The sequence below is a fragment of the Tursiops truncatus genome, chromosome 11, assembly GCF_011762595.2.
Source record: "Tursiops truncatus isolate mTurTru1 chromosome 11, mTurTru1.mat.Y, whole genome shotgun sequence".
Taxonomy (NCBI): Eukaryota; Metazoa; Chordata; class Mammalia; order Artiodactyla; family Delphinidae; genus Tursiops; species Tursiops truncatus.
This window is the reverse complement of record NC_047044.1, coordinates 83489295-83516609: the sequence shown is the minus strand read 5'-3', so window position 1 is coordinate 83516609 and position 27315 is coordinate 83489295. Positions and strand designations below refer to the sequence as shown.

Below are 27315 nucleotides of genomic sequence, written 5' to 3'. Positions count from 1 at the left end.
TCACACACATCATAAAGTGTGGAATTATCATTGGAACCCAAGCTGTTTAAGGGAGAGTGGAGGCTCTTTACCACCGCATTCTGTATCTCATTATCTTATCAAAACACAGTTCTGACTTGGCTTACATAGATTTATATTGTAGTGGTGGCTGCAGTTGGTGAACAGCTTAACAACATTAAGCAAAAATTTAACCGCCAATGGACAATATTTGTGATAATTGAACCTGTTATAAATATTCGACTGAGGGACAGTGTCTCAGATTGAATGAATGGTCTCCTTTTTAAATAGACAAATATACCAAAAAAAAAAGAAGAAGAAAAGAAAAGAAACTTTTTAATCACAAGAGCTTGACATTTCTATTGGATTTCTCATTTCAAAAGTGGTTTTCCTTAACTTTGGGCTTTCCTGTAAGTTTCTTAAATTTATAGGAACTGAAAGCATCTGACATTTAATACAATGTACCATTTTTCTCCTAGATCAAAGAACTTAAACATTTCTTTAGGCACTTTAGCTAATAACTAACATTTACTAAGTTCCTGCTACATTCCAAGTACCAGAGTGCTTTATGTGAATTGAGTTCTTTAAATATTACAAGCACCCTCTAAACGAGATGCTATTGTAATCATCCCCATTTTACAGATGACAAAATAAGGTACAGAGAAGTTCCATAACTTGCCAAATGCCATACAGAGATCAACCAGCAGAACTTGGCATTTACCCAGTAACTTTGTCACTAGAGGCCTTCTAAACCATTATTTTATGCCAACAGCAGAGCTTTATAGCCAGAGCACAAATTAATACTAATCTTTATGTGAAAGGTTTAGCAAATAATCTTCCGAAGTTTCACATATTGCCCAACAGCCTATGTAGAACTTCGATTACACATTCTGAAACAGTTAAATCTGCTGGTCAACATAAAGCCAGCTAAAAGAAAATTTAAAAAGTTATCTCTGAGTTAAGGTAGAATAATCAAGCAACAACTGTTCCACCTACATTTCCCACAAGTATCTCTAAAGGTTTCTAAAATTATTTATTCTGAGAAACTACAAAAATGATTTTAATGTCTGTATGAGTGGAGAGGCAGTGAGCACAGATGTTGAGTTCTGAAGTCATGAATCCAAACTCTACCACTTATATATTAAGCAAATCCCTTTATCTAAGACAGCTATCTGCCTGAGAAATGGAGATAGTCACAGATGCTGAACTCACTGGGTTGATGGAATTGGCTAAGATAATAAATGTAGGGTGGTACATAGAAAACGTTGAAATATTATACATTCCTATTATTATTAATGATGAAATGCCACATTCTAAAGAGCACTGACTGTTTGAAATCTTCCATAACTGGGTCGCAAAGATCAGACTATAGACAGGCTATAAAATATCTTCACACAAGACTTTCAAAGTTGCTTATGTTCTACTGATGACCCTGGGGAGATCAGAGTCTCAGATATACAAGAAGCATGTTCTCCAACTCCTGTGTCCCTGAGTGTGCCAAGCATGCCAGACACCACCACAAGGCCTAAAGATGGATCCTGGTTACAGCCCAGCTATCTTCCCTTTTCCAAGATGCGTATTTACACAGAGGGAAGGATCCAGAAGTGGCAGGAGAGGTGGTTACTGAGCTTAGTACATTATTAAGTGCAATGCTGTTAAGCTATTGTAACTTGTTTTCTGCTACTCATTAAAATAGGTTTTGGCTTTTTACATGGTACATATTTTATATCTGCACATTATACATACTCTATATTTGTACATAATTTGTAATACAAAGCTACTTAATGGTAGCTTTGCGATTATATTCGTTTTCATATCCTACCTCCATTTAAAAATTTTTATTTACCCTTAGAATATTACTTTCTCGCTTAGTGACATCAACCAACGAGATTAACTGTTTTATCTGGAGTCAGGCTGGAGTTTTAAAAGCTAAGAAGAGACACTGAAGTAAACACTGCTTCTCTATATAATGATAACATTGTTTGCTCTGCTGCCACAGAAGCAGCCTTGACTAAATAAGACACAAAATCCAGTTACTTGTGTTCATTTACTTTATCATGTGATGTCAGTGTCACAGAGCCGGCCAAGGCTGCTCTCCTTACATTCACACCTCATCTGCTCACATGTTTCATTCCTAAAAATGGTCTATAAAAATTTTTGAAAGCATTTTCCCTTTGTACAAAGAAGATATGTAACCAAAGAGACTGATTACAATTGTCAACCTAAGTTAGCTTCACATTTATTTCTCATTTCAAATAACAAAGAACTTTCTCCCCCTATCTAGTGGAATAGAGAAAAACATAAAATTTACTTTCTAGAACAAGAAATGGGGAAAATGGCACACAATGGTCAAAACTGGTAGCATACTGAAATACCATCATGAATTCAGTTTTAATGCCACCATAAATTATGGGCATCTCAGACCTCAAGGAGGAAGTGAAGAATTTAAATACACTTAAAGCTTTTGAATATACCTAATGGAGCATTAGAGTTCTAAACATTTTGAATTCATATTGTCAGTTCCTTCTTTTTTTAAATTTTTTAAAACATTTTATGGAGTATAATTGCTTTACACTGGTGTGTTAGTTTCTGCTTTATAACAAAGTGACACAGCTATACATATACCTATATTCCCATATCTCCTCCCTCTGGCATCTTCCTCCTACACTCCCTATTCCACCCCTCTAGGTGGTCACAAAGCCCCGAGCTGATCTCCCTGTGCTATGCGGCTGCTTCCCACTAGCTAGCTATTTTACATTTGGTAGTATTTATAAGTCCATGCCACTCTCTCACTTCATCCCAGCTTACCCTTCCCCTTCCCCGTGTCCTCAAGTACATTCTCTACATCTGCGTCTTTATTCCTGTCCTGCCCCTAGGTGCTTCACAAACTTTTTTTTTTTTTTTAGATTCCATATATATGTGTTAGCATACGGTATTTGTTTTTCTTTTTCTGACTTACTTCACTCTGTATGACAAACTCTAGGTCCATCCACCTCACTGCAACTACTCAATTTTGTTTCTTTTTATGGCTGAGTAATATTCCATTGTATATATATATGCCACATCTTCTTTATCCATTCATCTGTCGATGGACACTTAGGTTGCTTCCATGTCCTGGCTTTGTAAACAGAGCTGCAATGAACACTGTGGTACATGACTCTCTTTGAATTATGGTTTTCTCAAGGTATATGCCCAGTAATGGGAGAGCTGGGTCATATGGAAGTTCTAGTTTTAGTTTTTAAAGGAACCTCCATACTGTTCTCCATAGTGGCTGTATCAATTTACATTCCCACCAACAGTGCCACAGCCTTCCCTTTTCTCCACACCCTCACCAGCATTTATTGTGTGTAGATTTTTTGAAGATGGACATTCTGACTGGTGTGAGGTGATACCTCATTCTAGTTTTGATTAGCATTTCTATAATGATTAGTGATGTTGAGCATTCTTTCATGTGTTTGTTGGCAATCTGTATATATTCTTTGGAGAAATGTCTATTTAGGTCTTCTGCCCATTTTTGGACTGGTTGGTTGTTTTTTTGATACTGAGTTGCATGAGCTGGTTGTAAATTTTGGAGGTTAATCCTTTGTCAGTTGCTTCATTTGCAAATATTTTCTCCCATTCTGAGGGGCGTCTTTTCATCTTGTTTATGGTCTCCTTTGCTATGTAAAAGCTTTTAAGTTTCATTCGGTCCCATTTGTTTATTTTTGTGTTTATTTCCATTTCTCTAGGAGCTGGGTCAAAAAGGATCTTGCTGTGATTTATGTCATAGAGTGTTCTGCCTGTGTTTTCCTCTAAGAGTTTGATAGTTTCTGGCCTTACATTTAGGTCTTTAATCCATTTTGAGTTTATTTTTGTGTATGGCATTAGGGAGTGTTCTAATTTCATTCTTTTACATGTAGCTGTCCAGTTTTCCCAGCACCACTTACTGAAGAGGCTGTCTTTTTCTCCACTGTATATTCTTGCCTCCTTTATCAAAGATAAGGTGACCATATGTGTGTGGGTTTATCTCTGGGCTTTCTATCCTTTTCCATTGATCTATAATTCGGTTTTTGTGCCAGTACCATACTGTCTTGATTACTGTAGCTTTGTAGTATAGTCTGAAGTCAGGGAGACTGATTCATCCAGCTCCATTTTTCTTTCTCAACATTGCTTTGGCTATTCGGGTTCTTTTGTGTTTCCATACAAATTGTGAATTTTTTTGTTCCAGTTCTGTGAAAAATGCCATTGGTAGTTTGATAGGGATTGCATTGAATCTGTAGATTGCTTTGGGTACTATAGTCATTTTCACAATGTTGATTCTTCCAATCCAAGAACATTGTATATCTCTCCATCTGTTTGTATCATCTTTAATTTCTTTCTTCAGTGTCTTATAATTTTCTGCATGCAGGTCTTTTGTCTCCTTAGGTAGGTTTATTCCTAGATATTTTATTCTTTTTGTTGCAATGGTAAATGGGTGTGTTTTCTTGATTTCACTTTCAGATTTTTCATCATTAGTGTATAGAAATGCCAGAGATTTCTGTGCATTAATTTTGTATCCTGCTACTTTACCAAATTCATTGATTAGCTCTAGTAGTTTTCTGGTAGCATCTTTAGGATTCTCTATGTATAGTATCATGTCACCTGCAAACAGTGACAGCTTTATTTCTTCTTTTCCTATTTGGATTCCTTTTATTTCCTTTTCTTCTCTGATTGCTGTGGCTAAAACTTCCAAAACTATGTTGAAAAAGAGTGGTGAGAGTGCACAACCTTGTCTTCTTCCTGATGTTAGTGGAAATGCTTTCAGTGTTTCACCATTGAGGATGATGTTGGCTGTGGGTTTGTCATATATGGCCTTTATTAGGTTGAGGAAAGTTCCCTCTATGCCTACTTTCTGCAGGGTTTTTATCATAAATGGGTGTTGAATTTTGTCGAAAGCTTTCTCTGCATCTATTGAGATGATCATATGGTTTTTCACCTTCAATTTTTTAATATGGTGTATCATGTTGATTGATTTGCGTATATTGAAGAATCCTTGCACTCCTGGAATAAACCCTACTTGATCATGGTGTATGAACCTTTTAATGTGCTGTTGGATTCTGTTTGCTAGTATTTTGTTGAGGATTTTTGCATCCATGTTCATCAGTGATATTGGCCTGTAGTTTTCTTTCTTTGTGACATTCTTGTCTGGTTTTGGTGTCAGGGTGATGGTGGCCTTGTAGAATGAGTTTGGGAGTGTTCCTCCCTCTGCTGTATTCTGGAAGAGTTTGAGAAGGATAGGTGTTAGCTCCTCTCTAAATGTTTGGTAGAATTCGCCTGTGAAGCCAACTGGTCCTGGGCTTTTGTTTGCTGGAAGATTTTTAATCACAGTTTCAATTTCAGTGCTTTTGATTGGTCTGTTCATATTTTCTATTACTTCCTGATTCAGTCTTGGAAGGTTGTGCATTTCTAAGAATTTGTCCATTTCTTCCAGGTTGTCCATTTTATTGGCATAGAGTTGCTTGTAGTAATCTCTCATGATCTTTTGTATTTCTGCAGTGTCAGTTGTTACTTCTCCTTTTTCTTCTAATTCTATTGATTTGAGTTTTCTCCCTTTTTTTCTTGATGAGTCTGGCTAATGGTTTATCAATTTTGTTTATCTTCTCAAAGAACCAGCTTTCAGTTTTATTGATCTTTGCTATTGTTTCCTTCATTTCTTTTTAATTTATTTCTGATCTGATCTTTATGATTTCTTTCCTTCTGCTAACTTTGGGGTTTTTTTGTTCTTCTTTCTCTAATTGCTTTAGGTGCAAGGTTAGGTTTTTTATTCGAGATGTTTCCTGTTTCTTAAGATAGGATTGTATTGCTATAAACTTCCCTCTTAGAACTGCCTTTGCTGCATCCCATAGGTTTTGGGTCGTCGTGTCTCCATTGTCATTTCTTTCTAGGTATTTTTTTATTTCCTCTTTGATTTCATCAGTGATCACTTCGTTATTAAGTAGTGTATTGTTTAGCCTCCATGTGTTTGTATTTTTTACAGATTTTTTCCTGTAATTGATATCTAGTCTCATAGCATTGTGGTCAGAAAGGATACTTGATATGATTTCAATTTTCTTAAATTTTCCAAGACTTGATTTGTGACCCAAGATATGATCTATCCTGGAGAATGTTCTATGAGCACTTGAGAAGAAAGTGTATTCTGTTGTTTTTGGATGGAATGTCCTATAAATATCAATTAAGTCCATATTGTTTAATGTATCATTTAAAGCTTGTGTTTCCATATTTATTTTCATTTTGGATGATCTGTTCATTCGTGAAAGTGGGGTGTTAAAGCCCCCTACTGTAACTGTGTTACTGTTGATTCCCCCTTTTATGGCTGTTAGCATTTGCCTTATGTAGTGAGGTGCTCCTATGTTGGGTGCATAAATATTTACAATTGTTATATCTTCTTGGATTGATCCCTTGCTCGTTATGTAGTGTCCTTCTTTGTCTCTTTTAATAGTCTTTATTTTAAAGTCTATTTTGTCTGACATAAGAATTGGTACTCCAGCTTTCTTTTGATTTCCATTTGCATGGAATATCTTTTTCCACCCCCTCAGTTAGATTGTCATTTCTTAAAGCATCATTTCTCTTGAACGTGCTCCCCCAACTTCCTATTAGATTTTCTGTGCTATAGAATTCCTTTCTATTTTTTAGCCTATCACCCCAAAATCAAGGTATTTGTTGAAACTTTTATTTTTTTATTTATTTCATTTACTTATTTTGGCCGCGTCAGGTCTTAGTTGCACCACGCGGGATGTTGGTTGAGGCATCTTTAGTCATGGCATGTGGACTTCTTAGTCGCCGCATGCACGTGGGATCTAGTTCCCCGACCAGGGATCGAACCTGTGTCCCATGCATTGGGAGCAGGGTCTTACCCACTGGACCACCAGGGAAGTCCCTGTTGAAACTTTTAAAAGAGAAGCTATGTGAGTCTAATTGCCAAAATATGTGAGAAAAAGAAATTGCAATGAAAGTCCAATGCTATGTTACATTTCTTTTATGACTTTACTTTCTTAAGATCCAAATTAAGTGCTAATGGCTGCGCTTTTTAAAGAGACTGCTATACAAAGATTACTTTTCCTTTTTAGTTCCAGTGGATAGTTGTATCTATCTAATACAGCCAAGAGGAAACATGGTGTAAGTATTATCTGAAATATTTCCAGGTTCCATTAGCAATTTAGTTATCGAGTCTTGTAGATTTCATTCCAATTCCTAGCATTCAGGCACCAGCACTGCACAGTTTTTATTTATTTTGGATTCTCTTAGGTAAGTGTCCTTTGCAAGTACAAAATAAGAAATGACAAACTCATTGCTATTATCACCCATATTAAGGTAATATAGTGCCACTAACATCAAAATTACTTTCTAGTTATATAAAATGATCTCCATTCCCTATTTCTCATTTTTACCAATCTCTATAAAATCTCACATTTTGGAAATAAATAGAAAGACAAAAACAATTAATTGAGTTAAAGAAAGAGTCAAGAACTGAATGAAAATAGTGACAGACACTGTCAAATAATTTAATATGAAAGCTAGTTATAGGCACACAAAGAGCACAGGCATCCGCTAAAGCACTGTGTCCCAGACATTTGGATTCACAGATAAGTACAATTTCAAAAAATAAGTTGCAAACCAATACAAGGTTCTAAGTATATTTTGTTTGTTTGCCAAGTAAAGATATTAAAACTAAAATTATCACTACTTTATCAACACTGGATCATGAAAGAAAAGTTAAAGAATATAATCTCTGAATAAAATAAAGAAATATATCATATAGTTTTGTAAAACACTAACTATACCGTCTCTGTTTACTAAAAAAATCAGTGAAAACTTTATCATAGACCAATTGATCTTTATTAATCACATACAGTAAGAGAAACCTAGCCTGACTGCAGGAAGGTTTGGCAACCACCCAAAAGGCAGTATATGTAAATTAGAAGGAAGTATGTATCAGAGCACAATGGTGTTGATTCTCCTACCCCCTCTCCCTTCCTGATAATGGCTCCATTGAGATCCACAAGAGGATCCATTAAGAATGTTTTCTGATAGAGGCAAACTGAAAGAGAGAGGAAGAAGAGGAGCAAATGAAAAGAATCAAAGGAAGAAAATGAGGTAGAACTGAAAACAAACGTCTAAGATACAGAATGAAGGTTGGTTCCCAAACTTTTGATTATTTTTAACTTCCAAATACAAATGATCATATCATGCAGGTATGAGAATACCAAATGAGATCAAGATGAACACCTATCCCTTCCACAAATTCAGGAACACTATTCAAGTATGCCTCCAGCACTGCTTCCTAGCATTCTTGCTATTTCCAGTATCCTGGCCAAGTATTCCACCATTCTTTCCACTTCATTCAAGGTGGTAACCCAGATTAAAGAACACGAATAACTAAAGTAGCTGTTTTTATTCCTATTAATATGAGGCACATATTTTACAAACTTCCCTACATTTTCCATTAAGACCTTTACAGGGCACTCTGTCTTTAGTATATTTTCTTATTTTTTTCTTACTTAATTATTTCTTCTGGGAACAAGATATTTATGACAAAAGCAAAACAATCCACAAGTATAAAGTAAAGACTCTGCATCAACAGTAATGATCCAATGTGTATGTATTTTTTGATATCTGGGAATCTAGTAATTTTCTTATGGGAACAACTTCATATTAATATGTTTCTGATCCCCACAGATGAGATACCTTTCAACTGTGAATCTCCTTAGCACTTGTTAGCCTGTATCAGGGTTCTAATATTTTATATTAAAATCTCGTGATTTCTGTGCTTATCTTACCTCCATACTACATAAAAAACTACATGAGGGAACAGCCTAGTTCTTACTCATTTCTGCATCTCTGCTGATAGGTATTCATTGTATATATTTGAGTTGGATCTTTCCGCAAGACCCCTATTAAATGAAAGCCATTAAATTCCATTAGACAAAATCTTCTTAAGCAAGCACATTTTGCCCCATTACCACAGCATTAGAAGTTCTTACTCATTCCCCTGTCACTGCATAGCACTCTGTGAAGAAGCTAACACTAGACCCTCATTAAGTGTCCTGAACTATCTCGCAATTCCCTCATAGCGCTTTTTTTTTTTTTCATGTGAGATTACGTTCATTAATTTCTCAAGGCTTAGTTAGCTTCAAACTCAAAATAGTACTTCAAATACTGTGGACATCATATGAATCCAGGTTTTATGGCAACAGGACAAAACCAGATCTATTGCACAACTTAATCCAGTGGCTTTGATGGACCCCAAACGATTGTTCTTCACATGTCCTCATTCCTTCTAGCCCTGGGGGTAATTTTCAGAAACAATGCAAGTGTAAAGATTGAACCACTTACATTCAAACGCAAGCCTAGGGTTTTATCTAGATAAACAGGTGTGGTATTTTCTGACAACATTTACAGAATAATGTTTGTAACAATGTAATTTCATTGTATGATAAACATCAATTTAGCATAAAAAACAAATTCAAACTTGTCACCATTTTCACCTTGTTTCAATTGAATTGGCCTTGTTCAGATAAGCAAGCCTATCTCTTACAAAAACAACAGTTTATAGATCAAGTGTGTGAAATTGGGTATGTGTGTGTGTAGAATTATACTGCCTACTCTCATAATTTTATACTGCCACACTGCACATATGGTTTCCAAGCTTACTTTATCTGAATCTTTCTGAATCTATTCTCCATGCTATTAAACTGAGCACATTCCACATCATTCAAAAGTAATTACATTTTTGTCTAGAGTGTAGGAGAATGCTCTTTCTAAACAATGAAATTCTCATTATTAGAACTGGCACAATAACCGTACTCGTGTTAACAACAGTATGCATTATACCATCACAATAACTTAGGCTAAGTTTGATGTACAAAGGTAACCAGAAATTTAAGAGCTTATAAAAACCACCATATAAAAATAGGAATCTTTACCATACTATAATTAAGGTCCTATTCTGTGACTTATTTTTAAATAACACATGCAGTTTTCTCTTTTCCTTCTTAAGTTTTCTGAACAGTACTTCACACATAAAATTACCCTAGTCAAACATCGAAAATGCATTACTAACAACTGTCAGATTGTAAGCAAAATTTATATAAAGGTTATTTCAAGACACAGCTATCATATAGCAATTAAAATTATATTGGGTAAATAAAGAATCCTAGGAGTTGACAGTGAGCCTGAGCAAGTAAAAGCCTCTCTCTGTCGTGTGCGCTGAATGAATTCTTGTCAGGGTTTAAGTGTTTAAGCTTGCATTTCATACACTGGAACCTTGCTATAATTTTATACTTGGTTCTCAGTTATATGTCCAGCTTCTATAGAAGATCAACTTAAAAAGACACCTTTTTCTCCTTCTGCTGGACTTTACAAAGAAACTGACTCACATTGAATGCTGCTTTATGATAACTATTGACCCTGTAGTGTTTAAACACATTAACATTAAGATACATCAACTTATTAAACCTAATCAATACATCACAGACCCAGAGTTCTTTAACAATTCCAGGAAAATCTTATCAATATAAGCAGTAATTGAGATAATAGAATATATTATAGCATCACATTTCCAAATCCACTGGATCTTTAAATGCTAAAAAAGTATCTGCAAACATAGTATTTATTTCATTTGAAATTCAGCTGTCTGTAGAGAGAACAACCCAAGTTATTTTTTAATATTGTATTCTTAAAATAAATAACTGTATGCTTTAAGAATCAATCTTGGGAAGCAGCCACTCTTCGGTTATACAAAACTGTTCACTCAACTCAAGAGGAACTTAAATCAAAAGAGAGTTTGGTTGAGATAAAAGAAAACATTTTATGGGGGAAAAAAATAAAACTGATTATTCAGTAACCACAGGTGGTCAAGACTTTCATTTCACATCACATTTGACACTAGAACAACCATCTAACCAGCAGAAGTAGCATGCAGCCAGACACAATGAGCACCAGCATGGCTACCGTAGAGTCCCCTGGCTGCCTCTCATGCTGCTACTTGATTTCTCTTCAGACTTACTCTGTTTCCTTCTGGTGCTCATAAATAATCACATTGACTGACATGAGGAAATGTTCTGGATAGTCTTCTGCATCATGAAATAAATCCATCTATATCAGAACTATCATTAAAGATGAGCCAGGGGGCTTCCCTGGTGGCTCAGTGGTTGAGAGTCTGCCTGCTGATGCGGGGGACACGGGTTCATGCCCTGGTCCGGGAAGATCCCACGTGCCGCGGAGCGGCTGGGCCCGTGAGCCACGGCCGCTGAGCCTGCGCGTCCGGAGCCTGTGCTCCGCAACGGGAGAGGCCACAACAGTGAGAGGCCCGCGTACAGCAAAAAAAAAAAAAAAAAAGAGCCAGAAGAGCCAGAAATTATAGTGTCTCTTGCTTGTCTCTGAAACTCTGAAGTGACAGCCTCCAAACTCCTATTAAAAAAAGAGGCAGAGGGGACAAGAAGGGTAGATTTGCCCTTCATAAACATAAAGCCCAGGACTGCATTTCCACTCAGGTCATAACCAGACTTGCCAACCTTGCCTTTTAGCTTTCTGAAGATTATATGGGAAGCAAATGTTGCTATCAATTGCTTGGCAAAATTATGAGAGCTTCAGAGAAGGCCCAACAGAAACAGTCTTTTTCATGTTTATAATTATGTGTCTCAATCTTATATTGATTAGAAATCTGACAGTATTTTATAATTATGACATTATTATAATTACATATATAATAGTTATATAATATATATAACTATATATGTTATAATTATAATTATCTGACAGTATTTATATGTGTATAATCTGCTTATGAAAGTTCATCTATAGTGCCTTCTGAACAGTGAGTATAGAAGGAACAGAAGGACTTGTAGTATTTACACCAGTTACAACTGTTTGGGGAGTTACTCTTAGTTAGCCACTTAGCTTATTTCTCCAAAATATTAAGGTAAAAAATACGACTTCGGAAAGGAAGAACTACATCTTTATCTGACCCAATTCCAAACCTTAACACTTGCATACCCTGAATATGAACATAGGACCCTAATTCCCCAAAATCTTTATATGGCAAGAGTCATGAGGTGTACAGAACGTCTATCTCAAGAAATATTTTCTAACCTAAATTTTATACTGAAAGCATTTCTCTATAACTTCAAGTCAGCATTAAGGGATTTCTCAGAAGTTTTACTTTGTCTCTAAACTACGTGGGCAATACAAAATGTAGACCTCTCAACACCTCTCTTTGGAGTATGAATGTCACACATAAACCAGCAATGAAATCTGGAAAGCTGCTTTTTTTTCCATAAATTGAACTCTATGATATAAAAACCATGAAATATTCTCTCTGTTTTCAAAGATATTGAATAGGAAAACAAATAAAGAATGTATTTTACTATTGAAAATAAAAGGACTTGTTATGTGAATACGACAATGGCCTAGTATCCAGAAAAAAATACAAAGAATGTGTTGAATAACAATTCTGTGAATGTAGTCAATCATTTTGATAAATGGGTAAAATATATCTTAATCAGCTTAATAGCTGAATATATCATGACTATTGTAACATACTTTCTGCACAGTAGTAGATTCTACTTTAGTTCTAAAATTTCTAGAAAATCAGCATATTCACCATAAATAACATCTTAACAACTTTGTTCAAAACATATTTCCTACTTAATCATCCATATAAACTCTGCCATTTAATCAGTACTCATAAATTATGTGCATGACTGTGCCTTTAAGGAGAAATACAGTGCATAGAAAGCCAGACATGTAAACACACAAATTATAATACAGACCACGAGAAAAGACATAAACAAGTACCATGGATAAAAGAATAATGCAGCAACCATTCTGCCTTGGGAAGTCAGTGAAAGCATCTAAAAAGAAGCAATTTTGAACTCAGTCTCGTGGGAGAAACACAATTCACCAGGACTGTAAAATATGAAAAAGAGTTTTCCAGCTAGAAAGAATAAGTATGTGTCATTTGAGGCCACCTGGTATGTTTATGAACATATATGAAAATCTTTGCATGACTGAAGCACTGGGTCTATGGCGGGATGTGGCCAAAGAGAAGACAAAAGCCATATTTTGGTGCTGGTCTATATAGAGTTTCATGCTAAGATAGTTTTAGACTAAATCCTGTAGGCAACAAGGACACACACTAGTTTCCAAAGCGGGATAAATAATCCAACTCTTTTCTCGGGGAAATAAGTCTAGTGGAAGTTGAAAGGAAGACTGGAAAGAGGAGAGGCTGGAAGTTTGAGATCATAGAGGAGACTCTTCAACTGTTAGAGATGAAAAGCTGGTGGAATCAAGAAACTTTTGAGGCAGAAACAAATTTAGAAATCAATTAGATATATAGTAAGAGAAAATATCAGCGCTGATGTCACTAAAACTAAGTTAAATCATTTGTATACCAAGTGTATTAACTTCAGGAACAGTAGATCTTAGTCTTTTTTGGGCTACAGATTTACTTGAGAATCTGGTGAAAACCAAAACCCTACTCACATGTGTGCACACACAGAATTCTCCAGTCATCTTCAGGAGATCCATAGACCAGAGTTAAGAACTTCTCTCCTAGATAAAGCTGCTTGAGGAAAGGAGTTGTGCCTTATGCAAATCTATTTCCATAGTGCACAACAAAAAACTTGGTACAAAGTAGGCAGTTCATAGGTTTCATTTAGTTAAACTGAATTCTCCATTACAAACCGAATGATTTCATTTCCACTAACACCCTGCATCACAGCATCCACTCATGCCAACTATAGTATGTAATTTAATATACTTTTCTCATACCCATCCTTGAGTATTTAAGATAATTTCTCCTTTATCTTTCTGGTATTCTTCTAGTAATAATTATTTATATTCACTCCTTTAAATGTGTGTGTTTCTGTTTATAACAGTAGTACAGGAAAACCAAACCTAGAAGCACTCTCCATAGGGTCTCCCTGAAAGAAGGCAACGGTCAAAATATTGAGAGGGAAAAAGCATAAGAACTGATGCAATGTCAAATGGGGAATGCGACCTCTCTACCCTGTTGAGCTGCATACTACCATTTTCCCCCTTTCTTTTCCTAGTTTAACCTTTGTGAGAGGAGGCGAAGAAGTTATATCACTGCACGTAACTAACATGAATTCACAGTAGAGGGAAAAAAAGGAGGAATTATGGATTTAATTTACCAAATAAGAGATGATCAGAAAAATTAAATATGTGTGTACTCTTGTGAAGAGCTTATAATGTTTATAAGCATGGAATCCAAAGCCAGACTGCCTGGGTAAACCCTGGTTCTCCCACTTACTAGCTGTGATCTGGAGCAAACTATTTAACCTCACTGTGCCTCAGTTTCCTCCTCATCTGTAAAGTGGGATTAATGATAACACTTCATTGAATTATTGTGAAGGTTAAACGAGTAATATATGTCACGTGCTTGAAACAACACATCTGTGAAAGCGCTATATAAGTGTTAGTGAAAACATTATTTTCGGTAAGAAAATTTTGGTGCACAGTCAAAAATACCCAGAGAAATTCTGACCTATGAGGCTTAAAATGTTGAATGGCAGTAGTTAAATCTAATGTGAATTATCAAAGAACAGTGTTTATTTCCCAGATATTAGAAGATAATCTGATTCTTCTTGCTGATTTAATTCCACATTGCATATGTAATGCAATGACATACACAAGTGGGCATATTTCAGGACCGAACATGTTTATGATGTGTAATAATTTCCTAGAGAAGGCCAAAAAAACAAACAAAACAAAAAAAACAAAGGATTTAACAGAATCAGAGCTGTTCTTAAAGGTATGAGGATGTGTGATGAAATATTTTTGTTGGTGTGATCTGGTTCAAATTAACAGCACTGACCTCCTTGAAGTAGAAGGGCCACAAAAAATGTGACATCCACCCAAGAAGCCATGTTGAAAAGGCGAGGGTGGCTTTACTGGCACCTAAGTGCCCTGCTACCTTGCTGGCATGCTGATTCTATGCATTTAAGCTCCAAAGAAGAACCTAAAGGCCTCATTTATTTGTTTGTGTGTCTGCTGTTTAAGGTTCATCCAAAGATGCTATGCTGCCTTCTTCCCTCTCATCCATGAAACCACAGCTTCATAATTCTCTGCAGTGATCCAGACCCCAGGATGAAGGGCCAGATAAATTATCCTGAGCTCCAAATTCTAGAATAGGAGGTACCAGGGAATTACTGAATTATCAGAGCAACAGAGTGAATGAGACTGAGTTAAAAATTAGCGCAGTAACGTTAGAAAAGTATCGTCTCTTTGAAACATATTCTTCTGTAATATTCCCAGTACTGTAAGAAACACTGGAATCCAATCTGGGCAAAGCAGAAATTGAAAAAGCACTGATTTATCATGGTGGAAATGTTCAAACTATGTTGCAGCTTTATCTGGAAAAATATTTTCCTAGAAATATTATGATACCTAACTTTCATGAGGACTAATTTTAAATGTGTTACTTTAACATTATTCTTATATTATGTTTTTCCCCTAATTAAGTTGGGAGTGCCTCAAAAGCAGAATTCTTGAAAAACAAAATCAAAACAAAACAAAACAAAAATAGCCTATTTATACTCCCTACTGGAATTAATTTACTTATTAAGAATTTAAGATGTTAGGAGTGAATCTTGTGTATGGCTATTAAGTAGATGATAATTACAAAGCCTAGAACTGAAGCTAAACTACTAGAGGAGTAGACTGGTCACAAAGTGAGTGTAGGCACAATAGACCATGAGAAACCTACCATTGTATTGTGCTGAGAAGTGGGAGTCCTATGGCCACAAGTCTCTTGCGTCAGCAGAGAAACTGGCTGAAATTCCTCAGAGTGAGGCTTGTTGGGAAAACTCACATGCAAGGGAAGGTGAAAGGCTGGGAGCCCGTCACTCTCCTCTTCTTCCACTTTCTGTCTGCTTGTCACCATGGCTACCTCTCCATCTGCTTCCCCATACGGAGAGGCTGGTCGCTTGGAAGACATCCTGGAAGGAACAAAAGAGGAGAAAATAATGAAACCTCCACATAAATCCTTAATGCCGTTATTGTGTGGTTAGGGGCCATTGTAACAGAAATGCCTTTTTGTGCTGGCAGAGAGCAGGAAACCATCCAAATACCACTGCAAAGCACACGCAATCAGAAACAATGGCCAAGCAGGTAGCAACAGAACAGTGCTTGTTTGTTGTAAGAATAATACACTAATATAGCACTCTCTTGTATTCTGGCTTCTTAAACAAGAGAATTCACCTAAGAACACTGCATAATGAAAGACTGTTCCATTTTAAAAGAAAGAAAAATACCCATCTCATTTTACACTTTGATAGACCTTATTGAAGACAGGACATCTATGAATAGCAAATACTGTTGGCAGTTAAAAGAAGAGAAATAACTAAAATTTCTTTCATCAAAAAATAAAGTAAATGGATGGTTGCCATTATAATGATTTGCATTTTATTAAAAGTAAGATTATTATAAAATGTAGAAATATTTGTTATCAGCAAACCTCAGATCACAAAACAAAAAGTTTGATATTTGTTTAAAGCTTATTAAGAACTGAATAAATTTTACAATCACTGTTAATTCTGAAACATTTGAGGATTTTTCTCTCTCACCTCCCCATCACCCAATTTTGGCATTTAGTTCTAATATAAAATTTGCAAGTAGTAAAAAAGGTAAGAATATAAAACTATTTCAGTTTTATTTCCACAGTTCCATGAAATATTTAGATGTGGATTCTCAGATTTATTTATTCCTTAGAATACCTAAGTAAAAGAAAAAAATCAAATAAGGAAGTTTTGTTTTGAAGAGCTAATGCCTATAGGGCAATGCACTTAGATAACTGAACAAAAATTAAATATTTTTTTGTACTTGAGTCTGGTTGAGAATGTTATCAGAGGTTAAAAAATAAGTGGCAAATATTTTTAGTTAAACATAAGAAATCCTTTTCTTTTCATTAAAAGTTTTACATAGGAGCAGTACAGAGTTAAAATTTTTTATTTAAAAAAAAAAACCTCTCTTGGATTTACAACTTGACCTGAACTTGAAAAAGCCCTAATTTTTGTTCAACAAACAAAGAGTGTTTACAGAATCATCCATTCGTACCCTAGACCAGTGGAATAGGAGGCAGGAAAGTTAACTGCCACATCGCTTCCTTCATATATATCACTGATTTTTAAACTTAAAATGTACTACCAGAAAAGGGGCCTCTAATCACCATTGAATAATACTGTTCTTAGTGTTAGACGTTTAAAAAGAAAAGTGTATTCAAGGGCTGAATATATTCTATGAAGATATAATAGCAAAGTAGAAAGAAATAAAGGGAATTAAAATACTGATTCTGCTATTTACTACATGTGAGACTTACTTTAATCTCTATTTCAATTTACTCACCTTTAAAGTGAGATGTCATATCTACTTGTAATACTTTTTTGAGAAGGAACTGTTTCCATATGAAAAGTGACTTGTAGAGCGCTTTGCTAGGAGTAGACACTCAGTAAACAATAGCTGGTGTTTATTTTACAAACTTTAAAACTACAGTGTGACCCACCCCCCTCAAAAACAGAGAAGACAAAAAAAACCTCCAAAATAACAATGCAGATTGCCTTCTAAGACTTAAAACTGTAAAATCAACATAAAATACACAGTCTCCCAACAGAGAAATGCTCCCTGTCCAGTCATACTTGACAGTAAACTGATCAAATGTATTAGCAAGTGTTAAAGAAAAAATGTTAATAGCAGGGGTCTTGATCAGCTGAATAACAGAGGAAAAGGAGGAAATGATAGTGGTTACCATGTAAGCACTGTTTAAAAGAGAAGCAGACTGGGCCAGCACATTTCAGGTATCTTTAGTTCTGATCTCATTACCAAGGTTTACTCCAAGTATACTCTAAGTATGTAGAAAGAGTAAGGGGCTGGAGTTAACAGACTTAGAAAAGTCTTAGTCTTGTTGGCGACACCATATCTATCACCAAATTGATAGATTAAACTATACATAGTAACTCTTAACACTAGAGAGATTTAACTACCACTGTTTTGTTTCCACGCTCTCCAAGCGAACCTCTGATTCCCGTAAAGAGAATGGAGTAACAGAACAGACTTAAAATACGTAAGGTCTTTGAGAAGTGATCTATCAGATTAAATCAATAAAGAGACTTTTAATTATTTCTTGGTTTCACATGAAGCTTGACTATAAGGAGATCATTCATTTATTACATAAACCATAGTATTTAGGGTCTGTGTGGGCCTTACTATTCTTGCTGGAATTAACAGTCTGGTATTTTGGAGCCTACCTCAGTCTTACGTATAATCAGTCTCTTAACGGTCTGAAAATTCCAGGCTATTATCCAGAGTCAGTTTCTGGGTTATCAAAGCAGAAAGCTAGATTAGCTGGCTTTTCCTAAGTTAATACAATTCTATGACTTTCAGAAGGCATGACCTTTTTGCTGACTTCTATTTCATTAACATCATTATTAATAATGATTATGAAAATTAAAAGTCTAAAAGTAGACATAAGGTATATAAGGTAGATAGTTAAGATATTGCTATTCTCAAGACTTCTAGTTCTTTCAATATCTAAATTATCTTTATATCCAACTGGGTAAACAGTCTCTCCATTTACATATCACTCTATGGAGAAAAAAGTATAAGGTCTAAAACACCATGAAGGAGGCATGGTGCCAAAAGGCAAATTGATCCTAAAATATTACATATTTCATCTTTATTTCAACTCCATTTTCAGAGACTTATAGAATGCTTTTAAATGTGTTGGACTTAAGAGTATTTTTATGCAGTTCAGGTAAAAGATTTCTTAAAGATTTTTTAAATTATTAGAATAAAAATGACTGTGGTTACAGTTCAGTAATAGGCTAGAAAATGAGGAAAAAGTAAAATACGTAAATTATGTAAAGAGCTATCAATCTGTTGGTTACATCATCTATGTTTAGTCTACCAAAGTTTGTCTACCAAAGGGTTTCATTTTGGATAGAAGAAAGTCTCAATTTAAAAAAAAGCATTAAGGAGGCACTGAAAATTTCCATGTATTGTCTGTGTGGGATATGTAGGGTTCCAATACCTGCAGCTTCCACTACACGTCTGTGCTACAGTCCAAGGACACCTTAGAACAACCTGAGTATCTAGGCTGAGCTATGCTCTTCTGTATTCATTCAGAGATGATTTTTGTCATTCCTGTGGTAGGTGCTAGACCTACCAATGAACAAAACTCAGACTTCAAAGAACCTGACATGAGACTGACAAATACAGTCTAGTGTGAAACTAACTTCTGGAGTTAGTTTATAACTATCACTGTTATAGTTTATAATAGTAGTCTTTAACTCACTTTTTTGTGTGTGGACAAGAAAATCTACTTGAAAGAACTGATGTCTAATTCCAGGACCAAAGGGAATCTTTAAATCATCAACAACCCTGTACTCACTACCTACTATGTGCAAGACTATTCTCTAATGGGAATAAAAAAGTGTAATTCAGGGTCTCTGCTTTAAAAGCTTATGAATGGGACTTCCCTGGTAGCGCAGTGGTTAAGAATCCACCTGCCAATGCAGGGGACATGGGTTTGAGCCCTGGTCCGGAAAGATCCCACATGCCGCAGAGCAACTAAGCCCGTGCGCCACAATTACTGAGCCTGCGTGCCTAGAGCCTGTGCTCCACAACAAGAGAAGCCACCGCAGTGAGAAGCATGCTCATCGCAAGAAGAGTAGCCCCAGCTAGCCGCAACTAGAGAAAGCCCACGCGCAGCAACGAAGACCCAATGAAGCCAAAAAAATAATAAAATAAAATAAAAAGCTTATGAACTGTTTGTGAAAATTTTAAATAAAACGAGAAATAATGATGAGAGACAGTTCAGGTTAAGGGCCGAATGACATTATAATTAAGCACCCGAGGGCTTCATGAAGGCCAAAGGATTGTGAAATGCTTCAGGGAATCACTGAACAGTTGGATTTTGAGGGAAAAGAAGGACAAACAGAAACCTTGGGATAAAATGGAGATGGAACCTTACGTAGGAAGTCATGATAAAAGAAAAGATGCAGAGATGGTTTTAGGATGTATAATATAAATTTAAGTTTCAAGCTTACTTAGGAAAAGGGGAGACACAGGAATATAGACTAAATCCCATTTCTAGTCTATAACATTCCTGGAGTTGCTGAGTTACATGAATGTAATAGATAAGAAAGAGACTCCCTTGTAAGGGGCAACTTGATCTTACAAGGAGTCACTTTTTCTTCAGCTGTCCCTGTAGAAATCTACACAATCAGGCTACTCTAGTCCATACGTGAAAGTAATTTTAAAACTACTGGAGTCCTTTGCTATTGGCTAAAGGCTATGTAAATAGGATGTCCCCAACTGTATTCAGATATATATAGCAAACTTAGGGGTAGAGTAAATAAAAGACGTAATAAGACTGCAACAGAAATCTAAACCAGTGGTTTTCAACTTTGAATACACATTGGAACTATATGGAGAGGTTTAAAAAAATACTGCTGCCTGGGTCTCACTGCCAGACATTTTGATGTTATTGGTTTCAGAATGCACACAGGGTATCAGAAATTTTTAAAGCTTCCAGGTAATTCTAATGCACAGTTAAGGTTGCAGACCCACTGTCTGTCAGAATAATGCCTCTCACCAAAGATGTCCAAATCCTAATCCCTGAAACCTCTGAATATGTTTCCTTATAAGGCAAAGGGACTTTGCAGCTATGATTAAGTTAAGGATCTTGGGATAAGGAGACGATCCTGGATATTCTGGGTGGACCAAAAGTAATCACAAAGATCCTTATAAGGGTGGGAGGCAGGAGGATCAGAGTGAGAGAGAGAGAGATTGGAAGATACCATGTGGCTGGCTTTGAAAATGGATGATGCGGTCGTGAGCCTCTTAGGAGGTAGAAAAGGTAATGAAACAAACTCCCCCCTAGAGCCTCTAGAAAGAATGAGCTTTGCCAACACCTTGAATGTAAGACTTCTAACCTCTAGAACTGTTAAGTGAAAACATCTGTATTGTTTAATGCACTAGACGTGTGATGATTTGTTACAACAGCAACAGGAGACTAATTCACCACTAACTTAAATATATTTCTGTCATACTTGGTACTTTCTCAATCTGAAGTCCTCCTACCCCATATATACACTTTCTTGTTCCCTCACTTCATTTAGTTTTCTGCTCCAACATCCTTTCTCAGCCTTTATCACCTGACATATTTAATTATTTTATTTCTTTGTTTATCTGTCTCTCCCACTATGAGATCCAGGAGGGCAGACTTTAGTTTTGTCCACAGCTACTTACCCAGGACTTATAATCCTTTCTGAAAATAGTAGTCTTTCAATCAGTATGTGTTTAATGAAAGCTACTAATTAAAACCAGCAACTCTCTTACTATTCTCTAACTGTAGATAGTTGTAAGATCTACTCTTACAGGACAAGTATGCTTAGAAAATGCTTTAATATTGTCAGAAAAAACAGGAAATCCAGCTCAGGGATAACACTATATTTCTTTTCAATAATTTCTATGTAAAGGAATTGGTAAACCTTGTTTAATCAGGTTTCTTAAGTACTTGTAAAAAAAATCCTACAGTTCTTTTTAAAATGTAATAAGTAAAAGACTATAAAAGTGAAGTAACTTTATAAAAACTGTTACAGAGTTAATTATTAATAGGTCTATTATTGAGGAATCATCTACTTACTGCCTTAAACTTAACTCTTATCTGCTCAGGATATTTTCTTTGCTGCAATTATTCTGGAAAATGACAACATGCACAAGGTCAAAGAAATATGTATGTGGAACAAGCACGAAATGGAAGACTTAGAATGGGAACTGCTTTCTGTATATAATAGTTACCCTTTAAAGTTTCTGTATTTCTCTAAACATTTTAACCTTTGACTAGTTAATTCAGAGATAAAGTCCTAGGAAGCAGTGCCTTCTACTGGTTATTCTTTTGGAATGATAATATTGTTTCCTTTAAGGTTTGCAGTTATGCATAAAAAACTATAAAAAATAATTATCTCTAAAAAAACAAACTAAAGTCCCAGGTTGTATAGTATACAAAGCCTTCCCTAACCACCATGGTTGAAGTGGCTTTTCCCCACCTCAAACTACGTCATCAACTCTTGCTAGAGGCCACCTGAAAAAACTGAACATCAGTATAACCTATGACATTGATTCAATAGCTTATTTTTTTTTCCTATCTTCTTATTAGTATCTAAAACTAGAACACAAGATTTTAACAAGTACAGGTCTGTCTTTGACCACTTCATGTGATTTTTCCGAGCTGAACATGTCTTTCCAGATTGTATTTTTTCCCTAAATAGTCTAATCCTCTACACTGAATGAATTACAATCAATTATATGGCAGCACAATTCCTAGTACATAGTTGGCACTCAATGTATTTTTATATGAGTAAATGAATGAATTGCCTGAGTGTCAATTTTGTGTCAGGCAAGTTACCTTTGTGTTATGGAGGAAACAGGCAACTTAGATATGAAGAGCCTTCTGGTTTACTTTTAAGGATGTACTGTAGAGATGGAAAGAGAAGACATATATCCACTCATTCACACATTCATTCATGGAAGAACATTTATTGAAAGATTATCATGTGCTTATAGATAGAAATATAATTAAGAAATCCAGAAAGAATATTTTAATGTAAATGGCTTTTTATAAATATGAGTACTATGGGGGATAGATAATAGAGAGATAATGTCCTGCTTGAAATAATCAGAGAATGCTTCCTACATATCAGGAGAATTCAACAGGGCAATGAAGGATGGATCAGAATCAAATAGACACAGAGAAGAGAAGATTCCAGATAGGAGAATGACATTAGCAAATTAAAGAAATTTATAGAATGATACAGGATAGTGAGTAGAATGGTTTGGTTCAAGCAGTAGATTCCAGGAGGAGTAAAAGTAGATAAGGATGGAAGGTAGGTACCAGATGATAGTGATTCTGGCTAAATCCTAACAATTGTGAACGGCTACACCAAATGTGAAATTGATACTGAAGGTATAAGGAAACTGGAGATGATTTCTGAGCTACATAACATAATCAAAATTACATTTTAGGAAGAAAATCCCTCAGAAATTAGTAACTGATAGAAGTTTGAGGGTGGAAACCAGAGAAGGGGAATGAGTGGGTGACATAACTCAAGGATAAACAGATTACTTGACTGTGTAATTTACAGAACAATACTGCTAATAAGAAAAATACATAAATTAGAAAGAAAGGTCAACTTGGAGACAAATATTAAATTCAGTTTTAGAAAAAAATCCTTGTTGATTGGAGGATTTTAGAAAGAAATAGCAGATAATCAGAAAACGCGGGACTTCTGTGGAAGTAACTCAGTGTAATCTTTTAAACACAGGTAGAAAGTTAACCAATAATTGTAATTATTTCTCATTGACTTCCTCCACAATGTTCTGATTCAGTATTTTTATTATTCTTGATTTATAAAACAGAAAACTGAGTCATAAAGTGGTTAAATATCTTTTGTTACACTATTCGGTCTTTGCACTATAATAAACAGCAGTTCAAGAACAGAACTGTCTCTCCAAGAGAAAAACAGAGAGAAAATAGAGAATTGGGAAGTGGGGCGGGGGGGGGGGGGAATCTGAATTTTGTAGTCCATCAAACTTTGGGAGACCAGTATATGAAAAGGACTAAGCACAGAAGACAGATAAAGAGAAGTCAAAGTGATATACAAAAAATGTAATTCTCTAAACGATTCTATAAAACTAAACATTCAGAATATGAACTTTAAAAATTCTGGACCATGACGTTTATTTAATTTATAACTTCCATTGGTTGCTCTCCTAGATACTCACTTTTAATATTCACCCCCTCATGTTAAATTTTAAGCATGGCAGAACACATTTCAAAAACAACTAAAATATTTGAAAGGATGCATCTTCTTTTACAAAAGAAAAATTACAAAATAAAATAAAAATTGGTAACCTTTCATATCCAAAGATTATACTACTTTTCTAGAAGTTATGTGCCACTAGTTTTTCTAGTAATAAAACTACTTGTTCAGAACATTTACATTTACTTGTCTGGTTGCTTTTGTAATTAAAGTTATTGTGAGAAGGTTGATCAAGATTAGGAATTAAACTCTACTGTTTTTCAAAGATTTTTTTCACAATAGAATGTTACCTATTCCACATGGGGAATCAACATAGACATTTAGCATGAATGGACAGGTTTTAATTCATATGAATGAAAATACCAACACTCCTTTGTGACTTATAGATTTACACAAACTTAGCATATCATTTTATTAAAGAAAAAAATCAGTTTCATTATTTTTATCTATAAATCTCAACTATTATTATTTATATCTTATGGTTTATGCTTTCTTTTTCCCTCTTCCATGTTTTGATCATCTTCATTTTCCCACTAAGTTTAGAGTCAGCTGGGTGTTTGCCCTGTGAATTCTATGTAAACTCTGTAACCAAGTCTGTCATATATAATATTCAGAGGTCTTTTAGATAGAAAATTGATTTGTGGTAAACATGTAGTCTTTCAAGTGTTTACATTTTTCTTCTCTTTTCTATAAATTTTCTTTGCCATCAGTTTCTCTTATAGAACATGCCAATCTATACTCTCTATCCATTGCTTCCCACATACAAAGACCACATTCATTATACTGTCTTTTAGAAGCATGAACAAGTTCATCAGGTCCTGGCATACACTATAAATGGAAGCAGAAACACAGATTTCATAGAAATATAAAAACAGACAACATAGGGTAATAAATAAGACTAGATTCCCCTGTAAGCTTTACTATATACATTTCACCAGAAACTTATTTCTACTAGTACTTACAAACACAATTTACCACAACATTGAAATCTAAAAACAAAAGCAATTTTTGAGCTATAGCTACTTAAGATTAAATTTATTATTCTGTTTTGAAATATAATTTGAATTTACAGAAAATTTAATAAATGTTACAAAAGTTTAAACTGTACTTAAAACTGTGTTAATTAAAAATGTTGTAGTCACCAAGAACTTTCAAAGTGACCTTTACCAGGGCTGATCCCCGTGTTTACCTTGTCATATGTTTGGTTTCTGAGATGCTCTCTTCACTGAGATCAAGTAGTTCCTTATGCTCTTCCCTTCTCTCTGATAAGAAGAGCACCACTCTGAACTGCTTCACCACCTTTCTGCCTTCTCTTTACTAGCATCCCTCTCTCACCGAATAGTTTTCCCCAGCCTTGTCCAGTCAGAGAAAGAGGAGAGGATAAGAAGAGAAAAAATGAAGAGGTAGAGAGTTTTCAGAGGAAAAGGAAAAGGGAAAAGTATCAGAAATTAGAGAGAGAGAAGTAAAGACTCAGAAACAGAACTTAATTCTTGTCAATATCTGAAAGAAATGAGTTCCTCTTTATTAGTTGGACACAAGATATTTCGGAATTGAAATAAATGGACCTAAAGTATGCAATAAAACGAACTTTAAAATGTCCATTTGTTTTTGTGTTCTAAATGAGAGAGACAAATACCGAAGGTAAACATTTAGAAACAGTTGATGATAGCAAAATTGCAGGCTACAATGATTCAGAATTCAAAATTTGATTCCTTTTCTACTTTCTTTTACTGTCTCACTAATTGTAATCACTAAAAATTGACTCCAAAGTTAGACCACATGTTATTGGATGAAGATCGCAAGAAAGTTTTCTAAATAAGAAGATTGCTTTATTATGAGTAACCTAATAGCTGGGCTCTAGAGCCAAAACTTACCTAAATAAATGTATCTGCCAGCTAAAACTTACCATTTTATGTTTTACCATTTTATGTTTTAATTTTAAAGTTAAGTGCCTACAACAAAAGTATTCCTGATAAATAAAAAGGTAGAAAGAGTATTAAATTTAATTAAACTCTATTCTAATCATTCTATAATGTTCTAATACTTAGAAAAAATAGAGTTCATTATAAGTCTGATAAGACTGAAAGAAAACTGGTTAGGCAAACTTTTATGGCTCCAAGATACAGTCATTTTCATAAAGAGAAGAGCTAGTAAACGTTTTTACAGAACTCTATAGTCTTTTCAAGAACAATTATCAAAACTTTTCTCATCATTTACAGCCCAAGAATATGGTAATAAGCATTTTTTACTTTAAAAAACCCTAACTTTGACGTTCAATAATTGCTAAAATTTAATTTCCTTATCTCAAAAACAGTAACACCTATACTTGAGTTATTAAACATTTGATCAGATTCTTTTTAATCACCAAATACACTACATTTCAGCCAATCTACTTGAAGAAAACGATAGAAATGGTTAAGACCTTTAAATGTTGAAGAGAAATTTCTTTTACATTGTAGGTAAAATGACCAAATTAATGAGTCTGGAAGAAAAAAAAACATAAATACTAATCTGTTGTAAATTATTTAATTTGTGTATTGTTACACATATGTCATTAATCAGAAACAAACAGAAAAATAATGTTTAACCTTCAGCTACCTACAAGTTAAAAATGTTAAAAGTCCTTGTGTTCTGATTATTTAAAAATTATTTGAAATAATCTAGCATTAAGATTTGTGGTTCTGAAACTTGTTATTATAGTTAGAGAGGGTATACTCTTTAAGGAAATAAAAAGCTTTTTTCCATTTGAGCATGGGTTTAGCTCTAAGTCCACAGGATGTGGAGGGATGATTTAAATTTTACATCAAAATTGTGACTGCACTAGACTTTTTTCCCCTTTCTCAAGGGAGGCATTGTTCTTGCCTTTCCATAACCAGGCGTGACAGCGCCAGACTGGAGTCACAAGGCTGGTCTCTGAGTCAGCGTGAAAGTGCTCACCTCCTGAGTTTCCCCAGATGCTCGGCTCCTTGTGAGTCTGAAAGCCGAGCACTGAGTAGCCACACGCTCCATTCCTGGGACAGATACAGGATTAAAGGGGAAAATCTAGGCATTAACAAAAGCTATCTCTTCCTATACACCTTGTAAAACTCTTTTATTAATAATAAGGAGTAACAACAAAAAATGAGTACCATTTTTCTGAATCAAAAGTTGGGACAAATTGCCTAACAAGTAATTGTATGCTTTGAGTTAGAGAAATAAAGTCTAAAAAATCAGAAGCCTGTTGAAATTTTCTGAGACACATGGTTGCCACATGTATAAATTTCAGGTTATCCTTAGTTGGATAGAATAGTGGAAGAATAATGTATGAGATGTATATCCATTCTCAAGATCTCTAAGAAGGTATCTTTAAAAGCTGTCTGTAGAATACCTGTGAAGGACAATCTTTTCTGCTCTCTATCAGAACAATTGCTAGTGAAACAGGGAGTAATTCAATTCCTATTGTTCTATCCTTGACCTTTTA

General features: G+C 35.1%; 1 protein-coding gene across 2 annotated transcripts in view; it reads right to left on the bottom strand.

Annotated features, from left to right (window-relative positions):
• The window catches only part of SOX5 (SRY-box transcription factor 5), a 399062-nt gene that overhangs the window by 329296 nt on the left and 42451 nt on the right, over positions 1 to 27315 (bottom strand). For both annotated transcript variants that reach the window (XM_073788966.1, XM_019936434.3), the window contains exon 2: positions 15848 to 15974. In XM_073788966.1, coding sequence (XP_073645067.1) covers positions 15848 to 15974 — 127 coding nt within the window. The remainder of the gene's footprint in view (positions 1 to 15847; positions 15975 to 27315) is intronic.